The following is a 19689-nucleotide window of genomic DNA, read 5'->3' on the forward strand; positions in this document are numbered from 1 at the left end:
CATTACATCCTGAGATGAAACAGAACATAATTATAAAATCTGAAGGGGGTATTTTGCGATTTCGTTTCAGTGATTTTTTCGTATCTCCTGGTGGATAGTTGACATTTTTTTATACAAGGTTTAAGTTACACAAAATACCGAATAAGTTGTTAGTGTATTAGCTAACAACATATCCTAATAAAAAATACATAAAAAAGTTCATTTCATGGAAAGTTTTTTATGCTATAACTCCCAAAGTGATGCTGTACTAACTTTTGTACAATGGGCGCTTGACATGTTACGTAAAATAGTAAAAAAATGACATTATTATTAGAGTGTTTACTTATTTCTTCATAGTTCTTATATGTAATCATTGTTTTCTTTTTCCAATAACATGGCTCTTTATTTATGGGGTTACAGACAACAAAAATAAACATTTTGTTTTCCCAATTATGACCTGTTTGTCGACCTAAAGAGACTTAGTTACATAGTTTTTGGAACCATACGTGACAACAGAACCAAACGGTATCCTTTGATTACTTATAAAGATTTTCACAAAAAGCCTAGAGACAGATTCGACAAGGCAAACATAATTTTATTAGTATCGATTGAAAGATAATAATGTAGGTACTATTGGAACAAATTTTGATGCTTTAGAACCATTGGGAAAGGTCATTATATGGGGTCTCTTGATAAAAAAAAGTAGTGTTAGGCACCACTGGGTGTCCAGCTCCAGTATAATAAAAAGATTAGTGGGTTAGATCAGATGGATAGTCTATGGAACTTTACCAAACTGAGGTAAAAAGAAAAAAGCGGTGGATGGGTCTTGTTCACTTATATGGTGGACATGACAATTTCAAATGCATGCAGACTGCACTGCATAGTAAACTCATATAGTCGCTTAGATCAGCTAGCATTCCGCAAATATTATAGTAGCGCACATATTTGACCTATAAAAGATAAATAATAGTAGGTAATCTTGCTCTAGTTGATGGAGAAGAAATATGAAATAATGGTTATAGTCAAAATAAACCAGCAAACAAGCTGATTTGACAGCTTAAAATTACTGTGTGTTTCAATAGAGTCAAAACATCTTATGGCAAGTGCCTGAAAACACTGAGCCAGTATGGAGAAGGCTTTGCTCAACATGACTCATAAGCGCCCATTGTACTAAACTTAGTACACCCCTGAAAACCTAACTTCTGATTTTGTTTTTGGTTTTCTTTCTGTTTAGTATTATTTCTGAAGTATTTTTATGAAGAAAATAAACATTGGCTATGTGAAATTGATCGTAGTTTTCATTTGGGCGTTAATGGGTTAAATAATAGCATGCGACGTTTTAAGATTAATGTAAACTTACATGGAGGCTTATATTCTTCGCGACATGACGAAAACGGATTTCCTTCATAACCCTTGAAGCATGTACAGACAGGAACGTGATTGGTAACTGTACATTCAGCATTCACACCGCATAGGTCTTTGCAGGGATCCCGACAGTGATTTGATAAACAGGCCAGATGATTAGGACAGTCAGAATTTATTGAACATTCAGGTCTACAACCACCTGCATAGGGATTTCCAATATTTGGTGGTATGCATGAACAGCGTGCAACATCATTTACAACAGTACATATTGTGTTTTCTCCGCAGGGCGATGGTTCACATGGTGTTTTAATGTCTACTATTGGTATTGCAACACATCCAACAAATGCGTCACCTTTGTACCCTTCCAGGCAACTACATAATGGTGTGTGGTTAACAACGTTACACTTTGCATTGTTTCCGCATGCATTTGTGCACGGGTCTACGCATTTTTCGTTGATACAAGCCTGGTGAGATGGACATTCTTGACTTATAACACATTCTGGTCTACAATAAGGTGGCGTTCCCGAATAATTGGGTCGACATGAGCAGACTGGTCGGTCAGATACGACCTCACACACTGAATTTGGTCCACATGGAGATGGTACACATGGATTTCTTTGAACAGGCTCGTCTGTAATTTCTGTACACGCTACGAATGGATCTCCGGTTCTTTTGGCGCCACAGCTACATATAGGATTATGATTTATTGTAATACATTCTGCGTTGACACCACAACTACCTTGGCATGGATTTGAACATCTTTGATTGACACATATTTCCGTTTGTTGACAGTCGGAATTGCTCACGCATTCAGGTTGACACATAGGCGCAACTCCTCGGTGTCCTGGTAAGCATGAACAGACTGCAAATCCAGAAGGTGATATAAGACAGCGACTGTACGGACCACATGGCGATGGATCACAAGTTGATAAAACAGGTGGAGTAATTGGTGTACTTTGACATCTAATGTAAGGATCTCCTGTGAATCCCGGTTCACAATAACAAACTGCGTGATGATTGACTGTTTTACATAATGCTCCCAAGCCACATACATTATGGCAGGGGTCTTCGCATTTGTTATTTAAACATGCTAAATCAGGAGAACAATCGCTATTTACAACGCACTCAGGACGACAAGACAAATATGGGTTTCCGAAGAAATTTGGTAAACATGTGCATGTTAGTGCACCATTTATTTCCTGGCAGATGGCATTATCTCCACACCGGACATTGTCACAGTTTTCTTGTTCCACAGCTGGAAGAAAAATATTAAATTAGCTCTTTGTAATCCGCAAGGTATAAACATTATACTAAACTTAAGTATAATATATTAAACTTACGATTTGTTGTTAGTTTACAAAGCTCGTAGGGATTTCCTTGGAATCCTTTGGGGCATCGGCAAATGGGATCATGATGATAAACCATACACTCTGCATCGATACCACAAGATCCTGGACAGGGGTCCACACATCTGTTTCTTAAACAAGCTTTATTGAATGCACAGTCTGAACTCAGTATGCATTCTGGTCTGCATGCAGGATTATTCACTGAGTCAGGGCCAACACAAGCGTCACAAATCGCAAACTGATTGCCGTAGGTATCACACGGTGCATTTGGGTCGCATGGGTTTGGTGAACATGGTTGACTTGTCGTGTTGTCTGGTGGTATTAGTATTGCTGTAAGGAAAAAAAGGTGGTAATAAATACAAACAATTATAAATATAACTACTGTGTTAAATGGGCAATCTTTATACTTACGTCGATAGATACATTGTGTCATCGGATCTCCGATGTATCCATCAGGACATAAACACGAAACAGTGTGGTCTGAACACAAACAAACTGCATTAATTCCGCAAATATTGTTCAAAGTGCATGGATCTTGGCATTTGTTATTTACGCAAGCTTCGTTAGATGGGCAGTCTGAATTCATCAAACATTGTGGTTTGCATTCAACTGTTGGATCTCCAAAGAAATCAGGAGGACAATGACATAATGCCTCATCCCCTACATCTTGACACATTGCATTAATTCCACACTCTACTTTATTACATGGTCTTATTGATTTTTGATCTTCCGGCGGTAAGCAGCAAATAAAAGGATTGCCTATAAGTCCATCTTCACAAGTGCAAACAGGACGATGTAATTCTACATGACATTTAGCATTTAAACCACATACTCCTGGGCATGGATCACGGCAGGTATATCCAATGCAAGCCTTATTTTTACTGCAGTCAGTGTCTACTTCACATTCCCTTGAATGACACCCGTTTACACCATATGGATCACCTGAGCTACCTTCAACGCATGTGCATACTGCTTGTCCATTATAGTTGGTATCACAAATGGCTTGAGGACCACAAGGATTTGGAGTGCAAGGACTACTTCTTTGTTGGCAGCCTGTATATGGATTCCCAATAAAATTAGTTTTACAGAAACACATTTCTGTGTTACTGCTCACATAACAATCTGCGTTAGGTCCACAAGGCCCTGGTTGGCATAGAATGGCAGGAGGAAGATAACCTTTGTTACATGATTTATAAGGATTACCCACTGTACTATCTGGACAATAACAAGCGGGAGTTCTGTTGGGATCACAACGTGCTCCGATACCACAAGTATTTGGCTCACAAGGGTTTCGTGCTTCAATACAACCTCGAACTGTGTTGGGACTCTCTATGTATCCATCTAAACAAGTACATTTAGCAAATCCATTCGATAATACAGTGCATTGAGTGTTAGGGCCACACGGAGATGGGTTACATGGGTTGCTTGGAAGTCTACATGGCTCTGCAGGTGGATTCCCTTCGTAATTTGGCAAACAGAAACACGCCGGGCGGTTATCTATTAATCGACATCCAGAGTAGGGTCCGCACGGGTTTGGTTCACATTCATTTCCTTCTGGAACTGAAATATTACATCATATATAAATGATCTAGTTCTAGGGTCTATATTAAGGTCGAGTTTATTTAATAGCGAAACTTAGGGCGGGTTGCTAAGTTATGTATATGTTTAGTGCAATTTTTTTTTGCGTTAATATTAATAATTAGTTATATCTTTTAAATTCTTATAATTAAAATAAAAGGCCTGTGCTTCGTGCCAAAACATTCCAAGATACGTTTTCTACTTACTGCAGTTTTTAAAGGGATTTCCTGTTAGTCCTTTAGGACAATAGCAAATCGGATTCCCATTATCACTTTCACACAAAGCATTAATTCCACATGGGTTTGGGATACAAGGGTTTCTCGGTGGTTCACAACCAAGTGTTGGATTTCCGTTATAGCCTGGGAGGCATTTGCATGTAGCGCGATGATTCAATACGTCACAAATTGCATTTGCGCCACAACGGCAAGGAGAGCCGCATTTACCATTTATACAAGCCTCCGAATTTGCACATTCATTGTCAGTTCTGCAACCTTGGACTGCAAAATAAAATAAACATAGAATCCATTGTTACAGGCCTTTACTGGATTGTAAAAAATATTATGTACTGTATAAACACTATTATAAATTAATTAAATATAATGATTTATTATGTACCTTGATAGCATTCTAGGAACGGATTTCCAGTATATCCAGCGTAGCATTTGCATTCAATTCCATGTTTAGCAGGAATACACTCTGCGTTGTCTCCGCATTTGTTCATTGTGCATGGGTTTATACATACTCTGTTCAGTCTATCGCACAACAACTCAGGTGGACAGTCTTCATTATATTGACATACTGACTTATTATCATTAACTATAAAAAAAATACTCTTAAGTTAGTTTTCTGAACACATTCTTAACTATAATTACCTTGTATTCCAAGTTGTATGTATAAATTCTTACCTGGCACGCAGCCGACGTACCCGTTCCCTTGGTATCCTTCAACGCAGCTACAATCCGAGCCATGATTTGTGTTTATACAGACAGCGTTTTGTGCGCAGGGATTGTGTATAGCACATGGGTGCTGACATGCATTATTTATACAAGCTTCAGTCAATTGACAATCTTCATTTCGAGTGCAACCAACTGGGTGGTAAAATATAAATATACATTATAGAAACCACTTACTCAAATAAAAAAGTGTTAAAAAAATTTACAACCAAATTATTTTGAATTCTTCATTTATCTAATCTTTAAGGGAACTTGATTTTTAAATAATTTATTATTTACAATTTATTACAAATGCCATAACCAATTAAATTACAAATTAGTATTTTAAATTAATATTAACTGCTTTATATTTACTTAGTCATTAAGTCATTCAAATGAACGTGGAATATCTATTAGTTATATTATAGTTAGGTGTGAGCTTACTTTTTTTAGGAGAACATTTAACAGCCGGATCTCCATCATATCCAGCGGGACATGAGCACATAGGCCTTTGCAGTACTGGCTGACAGTTGGCTCCAGTACCACACATGTTAAATTCACAAGGGTTTTGACATATTCCCATAAAACAGGCTTCACTCTCTATACAGTCCCGATCAGATTGACAAGGTTCTGGTGCTTTAGGTGTCCCAGGTGATTCTAGTATGTTAATGTTACAATGATATTAGTATGTTAGGATTAAAAGTACAAAATACTTATATACAATTAGGTACTTCTTAGTAGGTTCAAATACAACATACAATCAGATTAGACATTTTTTGTACATACATTTGTCCGATAAAACAACCATGAAAAATACACTAAAATATTTAAATCGAATCTATATTTTTGATATAAAAAACTTGAAATTAACGGAACCTGGTACGCAAAATATTTATTGTAGCATACCTCTTCTACAGAAGTCCCCAGCTTCATGATCGCACACACATACAGCGGCGTGGTCGACTACTTTACAGGGTGTGCTTATTGTACATGGACTTGGCGCCACCTCGCACGGATTCTGGCATACTCCGTTCAAGCAGGCTTTATCCAGCGGGCAGTGCGAATTAATATCACACCTTTTGTTATGTATGTCAGTCTTTAAATTTGTCTCAGTCGAAGTCAAGTCAGGTGTAGTTGTCGATTCAGTCCAAGCGAAAATATCAACATCTTTACTACGAGAAGACAAATTATCCGTAGACGTGCTAACATTAGGTACATTAACAGAGTGATTACTAGTTGGTGTGCTATCAACGTTTGTTGTAGAAACTTTTATATTTACGTCAGTAGTACTGGAAGTCGAAAAGGTTTCATTTACACGAAATTCCGTCACAATAGAAGTAGGTTCCGTTGTTTTTTCATTATTATCGTGATCATATTTCGATGAGGTTTCTAAAGTTCTTTCTACTGTTACAGATGAAGTTATCATTTCTTTTATATTTCTAGTAATTAAATCTGTGTTAATTAAATCACTTTCCGTTATAATTACTGCATTTTCATTTTCAGTAGTCATTATGGTACCATCGACTTGGCTTGTGGTTGATTTAATACTCATCTCTGTGGTACTAATAGAATCTCGCCCAGGTAAAGAAATAGGTACTATTATTGGAGTCGTTATAGTTTGCGCAGTGTCAGTTGTAATTTTCTCATATGTAGTTGATATGCTATTTTCTAAATTAACAGTGGAAGTTATAGAAGGCCCATTATTTTCATCAGTTTTGTCAGTGTCACTTGTATTTTCAATGTAAGTATCTGTTGTAGGTATTTGTGTGCTTGTTTCTGTAATATTTATATCACTAACAGTAACAAATTTGGTAACTGATATTAAACTCTCTGTGGGCTTTTCTTCAGTTTCAGTATTATTCATGCTATCATTTTCTATAGCATCTTTATCGATGAAAGGTGTATTTGTGCCTACTTCTGAAGTCATAGTAGTAATCTGAATGTCATTTGTACTAGCTTTACTTAAAAGTACTTCTCTGTCTGTCTTTGTTGTTGTTTCTACTTGTTCTTTGTCAGTTATTATTTGACTATAATTTTCCTGAATGCTGGATAGTTCTATTTCTGCTGTTGTAGTAAGTTCACTTACCGGGACCATTTCTACAGTACTAAGCTTTTTTATTTCGTTTTCTTTATTTAAATCGTAAGGTAATGTAGATGTTTCTGTACTTATATCGATCACTATTTTGCTAGTTATTTTTTGTGTGCTCTTATCTTCAAATATCGTATTGGTGCTTGCATTGGGAAGTACAAAAGTAGTAGTATTATTTAACTCATCAGTTGTAATACTTTCAGACAGATTTCTGCTGTCACTTTTCGTTACATCGACAGTTACTGTAACTGCTTCAGTAACAATGTATTGATTAGTTATAGTGTTTTCATCATTACTACCGGTACTAGTACTTTGTATATTACCATCATGTTTAGAATATAATTGCGTGGTAGCGTAAGACGTTGTTTCGAAATATTCTGTAGTTTTTCCATATGTATCGGTAATTCCCTCACTGTAAGCAGTGGATTTATCAGGTTTAGAAATTTCAGATGTACTTTCTATTTTGTGTGGTTCTTCATAAGTATTTGTCACATATTTTGTTATGAAATCTGTAGACCTGTCATAAATTTTAGTGGTTCCTTGTGTTTCCTCAGTTGTAAATGCAGGTAATGTTGTAATTGCATTCTCTACAGTAGATTCAACATTATTTTCAGCTGTATTTACATTATCTGTATTTGTTAGAGGCAAAACAGTCTCGGTAACATGTGACGTATGATTATCAAGCTTTGTCTCATCATGGTCCGGTATTGTACCTGACTTTGAAATAATTACAGTAGTAGGAATTTCAGCAGACTTTTCTGTGGTTTGTGTTGGAAGATCACTGCTAGGTAAACTGGTGGTATCTAAATATGAATCAACATCATTAGGGGATGTAGACTTACTTACACTATTTGTATATAGTTTAAAATTTGTTGTTTCCCCGCTAATGGTACTGGATTGGATTGTATCAGATATATCCGTAATAGTGCTCAATGCGTCACGTGTGTTACTTTCTGCATTAGTAACATCTGACATAGTCATTGTGTGATCTGATGTTGAAATAGGATTATTTGTTGTTGTTTTATGTAAAGAAGTGGTATATTTAAGACTAACATCAAAATCTGTTTGTTTATTGGAAACAATTTCTGTCATTGCACTAGGCAATAAATTTTTAGTTATTTCAGTTTGCATGGTACTACTTTCTGATTCAGTGTTTGTTGTTTTTAAAATTTCTGTATGGTTTTTCGATACGTCATCTTCGACAGGTAATCTCGGAGGTGATATAGTGGTAGATTGCAATAAGTTTTTAGTTATTTCAGTTTGCATAGTACTACTTTCTGATTCAGTTTTTGTTGTTTTTAAAATTTCTGTATGGTTTTTCGATACGTCATCTTCAACAGGTAAACTCGGAGGTGATATAGTGGTGGATTGTGTTTCCAAAGTATTGACTGAGTATTCTACACTCTCCGTTGTATAAACGTGATTTTTGTCATCTGTTACATCATATCCAGTTAAATAATTATCCGAAGTGATAGGCAAACTTGTACTACTAGTTGCCTCCATCGTAGAAATGTATTTTGTTTCGACTACATCACCATCAACTGAACTGGTGGTTGATGTCAATTTACTAGTTGTATAGCTATGAGTTACTGAGTCATCATAACCATCAGTCTCTTTCGAGCTTTTCATTGTACTTTCTTCTAGTGTGGATGGATTAACCGTTTTAGTTTCATCATTGTTATCGGAAGTTTTCATAGTTGTAAATTGCTCATCAAATTTATTTGTTATCTGTTCTGAATTTATTGTAGACTCAGTTGAAATTATAACAACATTATCGATGTCGACTGATGCTGTGGAGCTTGATAAACTTTTAACAGTTTGTATTTCAGATAACGATCCAGTGGTGTGGGTGAAACTTGTAGATATTTTATCTGTGTTGAGCAAGGTAATTTCTGTAAGGTAATCTGAAGGTGAAGTACCGACTTCAATTGTTTGTATTTGTTCGGTACTATAACTTATATCTGGTGATAGTTTATTATTTGTATCATCAGTGGTCATCAGCGTTTGTGTATCTTCACTGTTAAGAGTGATTGTGTCTGGCGTTGTCTTATACGCATTTTTCTGACTATTATTATCAATTGTAACTGGTGAAATAGTTGTTGTTGCTTCGGTCCTATTCGGGAGGAAGGACGTAGAAGTTGTTAATAAATTTTCGGTATTTCCAGTAAAACTTACGGTGTCTGTTGCGTAATCTATCGTTGCCTTTTGGGAAATTTCTTCAGTAGTTTTCTCAGTGGGTATTGTTCTCGTTGTACTTTTATCATATTGTGTAAAAGTAGTTTCTTCGCTACTGGTAACAGCAAATTCCGTTGATGTGATACCACCAGTTGATTGATCTAAAACATTAGATGTTATCGTTGCTCCATTTTCATCATTGGTTTCTAAATATTCAGTAGATTTTGCCCCAAAACCACCACTAGAAGTACTGTAAATGTCAGTAGTCTTTTTTGTTATTAATTCTTCTTGCGTGGTTGTAGTGTCCAATATTAGTGAAGTTTTAAAATTGTGTCCAGTGCTTTTTGTTTCCTCGGTACTTGATTTTACAATACCATAAGTCGTTTCTACATCACCACTATTTGATATTGTAGTACTTTCTATTTCGCTAGTTAAAGTTAACGATGAGTAGTTTGCTGTTGACATTTCATTTGAGTCTAATTGTGTGCTAAAGTTTTTTTCTGTGTGATCCGTAGTTGAAATGTGGCTGTTCATATCGGTTGTTTTGCCGAAATTATTTTTCTGATAAGTAACAGAAATATCTACTTTTTCTGGTGAATCTGTACTAGGCTTATATATTTGTGTTGTGGATTTTTCTGTTATCTCTTTAGATGTTGTATGATATGACATTATAATTTGAGTAAAATTATTCAACTGCCTTTGATTTTCGGGTGTTTTTGTATTCTTACTATCATTTGAAGATAAAAACGTATCATTTACTTCATTGTGCTTTGTAATTGATGGTTTTGCGGTTGATTCAACATGAATAGTACTACCGCTATGTATAAGCTCATCGGAATCAAGAGTTGTATGAGGCCTATGATTATCTTCTTCTGTAAATAATACTGTCGCTTCCGTCGTTACTGAAACAATAGTTGTTTCAGAATCCACAGAGTAGTCTTTAGTCGTTGAATGTTCAACAGTTTTCGGCATGATAGTTGTGAAAGCTTCTAAATCTGGACTTAAGAGCATTGTATTTGTTTCAGCAGGCGTTGATTCAAACGTGTCAGTGTGCGATTTTGTTTCATCAATAGCAGAGGTATTGATATCTGTCGTAATTTCTACAGTATTTTCAATAACAATTGACGGTTTTGTAACAAACGTTGAAGTTTCCGTATCTGGTGTAGTAGCCAAATTATTCGGATTTGTGATCATTTTCTGTTCGTCAAAAATACTAATCGTTGATGCAGTGGTAACATCAAGAACTGTTTCACTAGCAATAGTCGTAACTTTCTGTTCATTATATGAAAAGGTCGTATAATTATTTGTTAAAGCACTGTCAGTTAATTCCGTATCTATGTCCGTCGTAAAGAAAGTAGATTCGGTGTGTGTTTCAGTTAGTAGGACATTTTTAGGTTGATCATCTGTTAATAGGAAAACAAAAGTACGTCTTAAGTAAATAGCGATTTAAATGTTACTTTAAAAATTAATCATACTGACATAAAATGTCAATTATAAACATTTTGGAAAGTGGTGTTGTTTACTTACATGCAAAGAACATAGTTATAGATATGCATCGTCACAAGCAGAAGCCATATTAATACTATATTTAAAGAAAGAAATATAGAAATTTCCGGAAGAATCTGAATATCCCTTAAAGTTTAGGAAGATATTTAGATGACAGCTTACATATAAATATTTCAGTGTTGAAGAATAGTCCATCTAATAGTCAGAAAAGGTGCTACTACTATTACATAACAGATCTACGTCCCATTGTATTTCAAAGAAATGTAATATCAGTATCTTGCCTGCCGGGTCTGCCGTGATATCATTCTGCCAGTATTTTGTGGCGTTTTATCGGACAAATGGTACACTAGAACATAGCAACAACCAGTTCATCTGGAGTTAGTTTTGCTATTCACACAATATAAAACAGACGTGGACTTTCACGTATTATGGTAGGAGTCCACGTTACGTCAATTATGTGAAAATGATGATGAGCAATAGTATATAACCACCTGTATAGGTATGTATGTCTTGATACCAAATATACAGTAAGCTATATCACAAAAGGCATCATAATTAGCTTTGTTATGTTTAATAAATATTAAGATATTAAGTAAACCATATTTATTAAATTGATTCAAATGGACTTACTTTCCATGCAGGCACCAGAAAACGGATCACAGGGCACACCAGGGCGACAATGAGCACAGTTGGTTGTTGGTTGATCTCCTGAACAGAAAAGAATTAGAGTTGAATAAAAACTTAGTATCATTAAATTCAATTTAACTAATCTTCTTTGTATTGTATCATAAGCATGCACAAACAAATACAAAGTACAGTCGTTTGATGTCTTGCACCCACTGAAAGAGGTTTTGTTTATTTCCTTAAAGTTAACAAGTTTGGTCTGCTACCTTTAACGCAAGCGCAGCCGTCGCAGAAGGTGTTAGGATATCTTGCGCAGTCCGACGATGTCTGACATTGGCACACTGCGAAAGAAAATTTTTTTTTTATTGGTACCTATAATAAATTGAACTTACTGCAAAACCCATTCGTTCCAAAATAACCATCATCGTCAGTCTACACTTTAAATTGTATTGAATTTAATTCGCCGTAGAAATGCTGTTTATCATCCACTTTATTTATTTACCATTGCTTGCTTTAGGGTAAATATGTACGTGGCCATCATACGTTTTCAAAAGCTTGTACAAATTACGTAGTGGTGTACCTTTAGAGCATACAGGTTGGTGGTTGACGACGTCACAGTGATGTCCTGGAGCGCAGGGGCCGCCGCGCGCGCACGGGTTTCGGCACTGGCTGTCGATGCACGCCAAGCCTTCCCCGCAGTGATCGTGAGCCTCGCACGATAGTGCTGTATAAAGTACATCAACACATTTTATACCTAACTCAATTATCAACTACGGGACATCACTCGTGATTTATAGTTCACATTGTCACTAAACCTGTTTGATATGTTTTAGCAATCTCTTTAAATCAGATGACAGTCACAGTGATAGTGTGGTGATAGTTACGATTGTTCTTATTAAAACAATTACAATTATTATTATAGTATGCAGCAAAATAATTATACAAATTGAAGAGTTATAATTACGGCACAATACATTGTCGTCCATCAAGTAATATTTAATCGAAAATCAGGAGCTTGGTCCTAAGTTGGGAAAATGACTAACGATTGATCTGATTATTTAAGTATTCATATTGATCAAGACAATTCCAGTAATCGTCACGAGAACAATTCCAGTAATCGTTTTACAATGTTTGTTGTTTACATTAGGTACATGTAAGTGATTACTAAAATATATTAAACATAAGTTTAGGTAACTAATCAAATGTAAACAATACATCACAAGTGACATCCATTTACGATTTTTCTAATTCAGTATTTGAATAATAAATATTAATTATTTATCAATATCAAAATTCCAGAAAAAATTTAAAGAGATTACTTTCGATTGAAAATTTTAATCTCAGCTAAGTGCATTATAATAGAATTTAATAAATTTAATACCCTAACATAAATAAGTATAATTCAGTTCACAAGAAAATATACATATATTAAAAACCTGGTAAGATTCTACTGCATAACAATAAAAACACTAAAAACATAAAAATAAGTATTGTAGTATTTGTTGTAAAGCGCTTTAATTATCCTGCAAACTCTGTCTCGTGGCAGTTTTTTGCATGTCATAATAATGCTTAAGCGCTGAAAGCATTTAGAGTAAGTAATGCATCCACCACCAAACACCCCAGTGAAAGTTATGTTGTATGTGAAATAATGTAATATATTTACAACGTGCTTGAAAAATATATGACATAATCATGCTGGAAAACTACCTGATACAGAAGAAGTTCAACTGTGGAGAAAGATAAATATGAACATGCTGGAAATAAAAGAAATAGAACAGCGAAAGAACTGAATGAAGTAGTAGGAACTATCAACATTTCCTGTAATATGAAGAACAACAATAAAGATTAATAAGATCTTAAATAAGTCGCTAAATATACTAAATGGTACACTAATATTTGAAATTTCTATTTTCTTTCAAATTACCTTTAATACAGCCTCGTTTTTCATCGTGTGTGAAACCATTAGGACAAAACTTGCATACTGGGTGGTGGTCTTCTACTGTACATGGAGCACCACCACAAGCGTCTTTACAAGGGTCTTTACATTCGAAGTCTATACACGCTAGATTGTTGGGGCAGCCTTTATCTCTTAGGCATATAGACAGTGTCGGATGGCAATCTTCTACGCATATACAAACAGCGCGATGTTCCTGTACTTCACACTGCTTTCCTTCAGGACAAACGGGCTCTCTTGATGCCAAACACGGATTCACACACTTGGAATTACGACATGCTGCGTTGGATGGGCACTGTTCGTCCCGTGTACATTCCGCGTGTTCCGGTGCACATGTCAATTCTCCCTTTTCATTTAATGCAAAGCCATTTTTACACACGCATATAGGTTTGTGGTTTCTAACTTCGCACTTTTGGTTTCTTCTACAATTTTGATAGCCCAGGCACGGATTACGGCACTGATTACTGTCTAGGTCGCATGCCAGTTTTGATGGACACTCTTTTGTTTTCGAACATGTGAAAGTGGAGTTTAGGTCTGCCGTGGGTTTGCAAGTAGGGTCCAGGCGGCAGGCCACGCGCGGCTGCCCCACGTAGCACTGCGGACACGAGCACTGAGCGCGGTGCATCAAAGGCGCGCAGAGCGCGTCTTCGCCACACGCACCGCGCACCGTGCACGGGTCTACGCAGTGCAAGCTGAGGCACGCGCGGTCTACCGGGCAATGCTTGTCGCTCGTGCATTCAACACCTAGGAAGATGTGAAAGAAGAAAGCAGAGTCGAAAGAGCGGTACCTTCAGCCGCGAAGAGGAAACTTTCTCACGAGACAGTGCATGCTTTTTGAAACTGATAGTTTATGACCAGAGATATGTATACAACGGAATATAATACAAGCGATATGTACATGAAGCCGGACAAATTGTTACTGACTGATTGATAATCAAGCACGAACGGTGAGAATGCTTCCACTAATGTCAATAAATTAATACAGTTTAATTGTACAGATATGTTACATAATCCATTATTTTCAATTAACATATTTGTACGAAAAACAATGGGTAAAATTTACACTGTTTAATGCAAGGACATTTTCTAGGGATGAGGTTCATTAATGAATAGAGATCAACTACTTGGTGTTAACTATGATACTTTATAAATCATTAATATCCTTCATCGCCCAATTGGTAATTGCAAAAGTACAATCAAATTGTATTTACATACATTTTTAAAATACCTATATCAAAGGTGATAATCCCACAAGTGACACATTGTTCATACTTATAAGATCATAGTGCATTTATACATGGTGTTGAGACAAATGAAACTGAGGTATATGAAGGCGTACTCACTGGTGTGACACTCGATATCAGCTTGTCCTTCAGTACCGGGTATGCAACGGCACACAAATTCTCCACCTTCCCTTAAACATTCTCCATTTATACCACACCCGGTAGTACGACAATCTACCACGCTACGTTCTAGGGCACCTACAAAATGTTTACAGAAACAGTCAGTCAGAAGCCCACGGTGACATTAAAAATACAATGAATTATAGTTAATTTATTATGGAAGTCGTTGTTATTATAATATAATGCTTTCTGTATTAGGTGCAATACGGTAAGCATCAGAATAAACAATGAGTTCCGTTCACTGAGCACAGTTACTTACATTCTATATTAGGGTCGCCGTTAGGATAATTGCGTGGGCAATAGCACTGTACTTCTCCGTTTTGTCCGATACGGCATTGTGCATTTGTGCCACATGTCTTATAAGCACAGGGCTCCATGGTGCCACAGAAACATTGCCTCTGGGGATTGCCAGCACATCCGGGAGGACATGTGCATTCGTAACTACCATCTTCTAAATCACGGCAACGTGAATTTATACCACAAGGATTTCGTAAACAACTGCCAGCTGGAGGCTTCGAACATTCGATTTTTGGATTTCCGATGTAATTTGGAGGACAAGAGCACTGTGGATTACGATTTACCGGGCGGCAAATTGCGTTAATACCACAAGCTCCAGAACAAACATTTTTACATTTTCCATCATCATGGCACTCTTCTTCTGCTCCGCAGTCTTCGTTTTTAAGACATTCATAAGATTTGCATTCTTTTATGGGATCACCCGAAAATCCACTGGGACAACTGCAAACTGCTCGGTGTCTCGTTGCTAAACAAATTGCGTTTTTGCCACAAGAATTTTCTCGGCAAGCATCTACGCAAAGTTTTGAAGAACATAACATATCTTCTCCACAATCCCTATCGCTACTGCATCCAGGTACACAAACACCCCTTATACATAATTGTCTTTGCGGGCATTTATTTCTGGGGGAGCAGAGTAACCTACAACCACCATTGTAGCATTTTTCACCACAAGAACAGTCTCTATTCTCTTCACATAGTGAAACACAGTACCCGCTATCATCACAAGGGCAAAATCCGTCACATGCTAATGTTTTTCTCTTGCATTCTACAAGTGGATTCCCGGTGTAATTGCTTGAACAACTACACTGGGCTCTGTGGTTAAGTACTTGACAGTCTGAACAAATGCCGCAAGCACCGCCGTCTTTACATGGATCTATAAAAAAATATATATTTAGTAACTAGGTACCTACACGTAGTTTTTATTGAATTAACGCGATAGTAAAATATCACAAATTCTAGTTACCTTTGCATTGACCATTAATGCAAGCTTGGTTAGTATCACAGGCGTTATCATCACGACATCCTTGTTTGCAAATTCTATTTTCGCAAATGTGACCCTCACTACAGGCATCATCACTGTTGCAAACTACTCTGCATATTCCTCGAATGCACTTTTCATTGGATAAACAAACAACATCACTAAAAAAAATGAGTTACATATTTAAGCTACATTCAAAATGAAAACATGATTTTGCATTGAACTACAAAATAGGGCACATTTTCTTACCTTCTGCAAGACGGGTGACAAGTATCGCCATAACAACTAAATCTATCAGGACAGTTTTTGTTCGAATCGCATGATGTGGGTACCCGTCGACAGACTGATTTTGGATCTCCAACTAATGATTTGGGACATGAACATACGGGTTGATGATCTTTCGTTCCACAAAGAGCATTCGCACCACATGCAGCTGGTTTAATACAAGGATCGACACACTGGCCTGATATACACGCCAAGTTACTGGCACAGTGAGAATTAGATCTACATCCCGTAATACATAATCTTCCATCGCAAACTTCGTCATCCGAACAGTGTTCGTCAGAGGCGCAAGCGTAACGACAAACACCTGAATCACATCGTTCGCCCTGCAAGCACTCTGAGCTATCTGCGTTACATGCAGGTCTACAGCGATCATCTTCACATCTCCAACCATTTGCACAATCTGTATGCTTACGGCACGTTGGAGATGGTGCTCTTACACATCCGATGTTGGGTGTGGGGTTTGGTATTAAATCTTCTAAACAAGAGCACGTTGCTTTCCTATCAGATACCGTACACAGTGCATTCGGCCCGCATGGATTAACATCAGTAGCACAAGGGTTTTGACAGAAATTGTTGTTACAAAATTCTTCTGGGCCGCAGTCCTCATTATGTCTACATCCATACTGACAACTGTTTTCTAAACAGATATGTCCCAGGAAGCAATCATTATCCACGCGACAAGTTACTGTAAAATAATACATATTATTTTATTGTGCATTTAGGGTTTTTCCTTTGTATTTATTATCAAATATTAAAATTGCTTACATAGGCACACTCCTTTAGAACACCTCTCATTCATAGCGCACTCTTCGTCGATGTTACAATTTGGCAAACACATGGAGTCTTGACAAGTGTAGCCGGTTTCACATTCACCGGCACCGCCACATAGTCTTGGCACTAGAAATAAATAACACACATAAAAATATTTCAAATGAAAGAGTAGACCTATTAGATTAGTGAAAAATCTAGTACATACTCTTACTACTAAAATAGCTATGACTAATTTATTTTAACACTCACTTTAAAAAAGCTATTTTCTATTCCGATCATCACGTACGAGTATATTTAGATACTTACTTCTTACACATTCTACGTCTTGATTGCCCGTGAAACCATATGGACAACTACATTGTAAAACATGATTTTCCGTACGACACAAAGCATTCAACCCACAGGCCTTTTCAGCTTGACAGGGTTCAACACATTGACCATTGAAACACTTTTCAGTTGAGCTGCACTCCTCATCCATGAGACATAAACCTAAAAGACATGTATTTATTATTTTATGCTACGAGGTGAAAATTGGTATATTGTAATTGGACTAGCTGTGTTCGCCTGGGCGGTCAAAAGCTAGTATATGGATAAAACTTATATTATTGAAACATATTTCATAGTCTACAATATGGTTTTCCTTACCTTTACATGTTCCTTTGTGACAGTAGTAATCATTTGGACAGTCAGTTTTACCAGAACAAGAAATTTCACGAAGACGACAACCGTTCTCTCCTACAGCGTTTCCTACGTAACCAGTTTTGCATTTACATTGTCCTGTATGTCGTAATGCAACACATTCTGCATTAAGCCCACATTTAACATTTTCACATGCGTCTGAAAAAGAAAAAAAAAGTCAAGGCCATCGAATAACTTATCGATTATGAGTTACTATAATTACCAAAAACAATAATCTGGTTACCTGTGCACTTTCTAATGCCATCTACTAGGGTACAGCGGGCAACCGCTGGACAGTCTCTGTTTAGACGACATTCCTGTGACTTGCGACACCCTTCCCCATACGGGTCGCCAACAGCTCCGTCCGGGCAAATACATTGGGCTCGATCTCGCGTGTTTTTACATTCGGCACCGTTGCCACATGGATTTGAAGTACACCAATTTATTGGAGTACATCCCTTCAAAGGATTACCCGTATAACCAGGCTGACAATAACAAACATGTTTATGTTTCTCTGATGAACAAATCGAATTATCACTACAATCGTTTCCAACTAAACATGCAATTTTGCACATATTTTTATCACATAATTTGTCATCTGAACAATCCGTGTCTGAGTCACATTGCTTTCTTTTACAAACTTGAAGGGGATCTCCAAAGAATCCTTGTCGACATGAACATACAGCTTGGTGGTTTTGACCAGCACAAGTAGCTTGCCTTCCGCATGGATGTTTTTCGCACACGCGTACACATTGTGGTATACCGTTTCTACCCATAGAGCACATTTCATCATCGGAACAATCATTATTCGACGTACAGTGCATTTCTTTGCTACAGATTCTGTTTAAACAAAATTGGAAATCGGGACACGTGCTATTGGATTCACATGTACTGCGACAAGTTCCTTGTATGCATACTTGGTCGTTTATACAATCACGTGAATTCTTACACAAACCTGGAATAAAAATTTAAACAGAATAAATAAATTAACACCAAAAAAGAAAACTACTATAATTCCAAAAAAGTTCGATACCTACCAACACACAAGTTATCTATACACCGGGTTCCCGAAGAACATCTGCTATCATCTGTGCAGATTTGAACTGGAACACATCCTAATACTGGGTCTCCAGTGTAACCGGGAGAACAGGAACAATGCCCTATGTGGTTTCTTGATTCGCAATTGGCGTTTTTCCCACAAGCTCGTGGTATGCTGCATGAATTTTTGCATTTATAATTGACGCAGGCTTCTTGTAACGAGCAATCAGAATCTTTGGTGCATTGGAACTTAATACATTTTTTGTACGGATCGCCTTGACTGTCTGGTGGACATTCGCAAGTTGGTTCATGTTTAGATACAATACATTCAGCGTTTTCACCACAAGGTGAAAGTTTTTCACATGGATTGATGCAATGGTTATTAAAGCATTTTGTTTTTTCCGAACAATCATCATCCGAAAAGCAATCACCAGGAATTCGACAATTGCCGCTAGTCGCGTCGAGTATTGTGCCATTGACACAATTACAAGAAAATGAACCTGGACTATTTTGACACTTTGAATTCAAAGGACATGGGTTATTCAAGCATTCGTTGACATCTTCACATACATTATTAATCAATTCATATCCAAATGGACAACTGCATAAGGCTTTGTGTTCTTCTATTTTGCATGTGCCACCTTGACATAAAAATTCGTCACATTTGTCTGTAAAAAACATTAAGAATTA

General features: G+C 36.9%; 1 protein-coding gene across 1 annotated transcript in view; it reads right to left on the reverse strand.

Annotated features, from left to right (window-relative positions):
• Positions 1-19689, reverse strand: part of LOC135071852 (uncharacterized) — a 104977-nt gene that overhangs the window by 53535 nt on the left and 31753 nt on the right. Inside the window, exons 15-35 of the mRNA XM_063965686.1 lie at positions 18999-19667; positions 18206-18916; positions 17929-18120; positions 17590-17772; positions 17278-17409; positions 16477-17197; positions 16213-16388; positions 15211-16122; positions 14892-15029; positions 13519-14292; positions 12175-12318; positions 11861-11935; positions 11601-11678; positions 6107-10867; positions 5645-5857; positions 5174-5356; positions 4884-5084; positions 4475-4765; positions 3102-4250; positions 2685-3020; positions 1340-2599 (exon numbers count right to left, since the gene is read on the reverse strand). Of these exons, the coding sequence (XP_063821756.1) occupies positions 1340-2599; positions 2685-3020; positions 3102-4250; positions 4475-4765; positions 4884-5084; positions 5174-5356; positions 5645-5857; positions 6107-10867; positions 11601-11678; positions 11861-11935; positions 12175-12318; positions 13519-14292; positions 14892-15029; positions 15211-16122; positions 16213-16388; positions 16477-17197; positions 17278-17409; positions 17590-17772; positions 17929-18120; positions 18206-18916; positions 18999-19667 (13299 nt within the window). The remainder of the gene's footprint in view (positions 1-1339; positions 2600-2684; positions 3021-3101; positions 4251-4474; positions 4766-4883; positions 5085-5173; positions 5357-5644; positions 5858-6106; positions 10868-11600; positions 11679-11860; positions 11936-12174; positions 12319-13518; positions 14293-14891; positions 15030-15210; positions 16123-16212; positions 16389-16476; positions 17198-17277; positions 17410-17589; positions 17773-17928; positions 18121-18205; positions 18917-18998; positions 19668-19689) is intronic.

The sequence above is a fragment of the Ostrinia nubilalis genome, chromosome 5 (assembly GCF_963855985.1).
Source record: "Ostrinia nubilalis chromosome 5, ilOstNubi1.1, whole genome shotgun sequence".
Classification (NCBI taxonomy): Eukaryota; Metazoa; Arthropoda; class Insecta; order Lepidoptera; family Crambidae; genus Ostrinia; species Ostrinia nubilalis.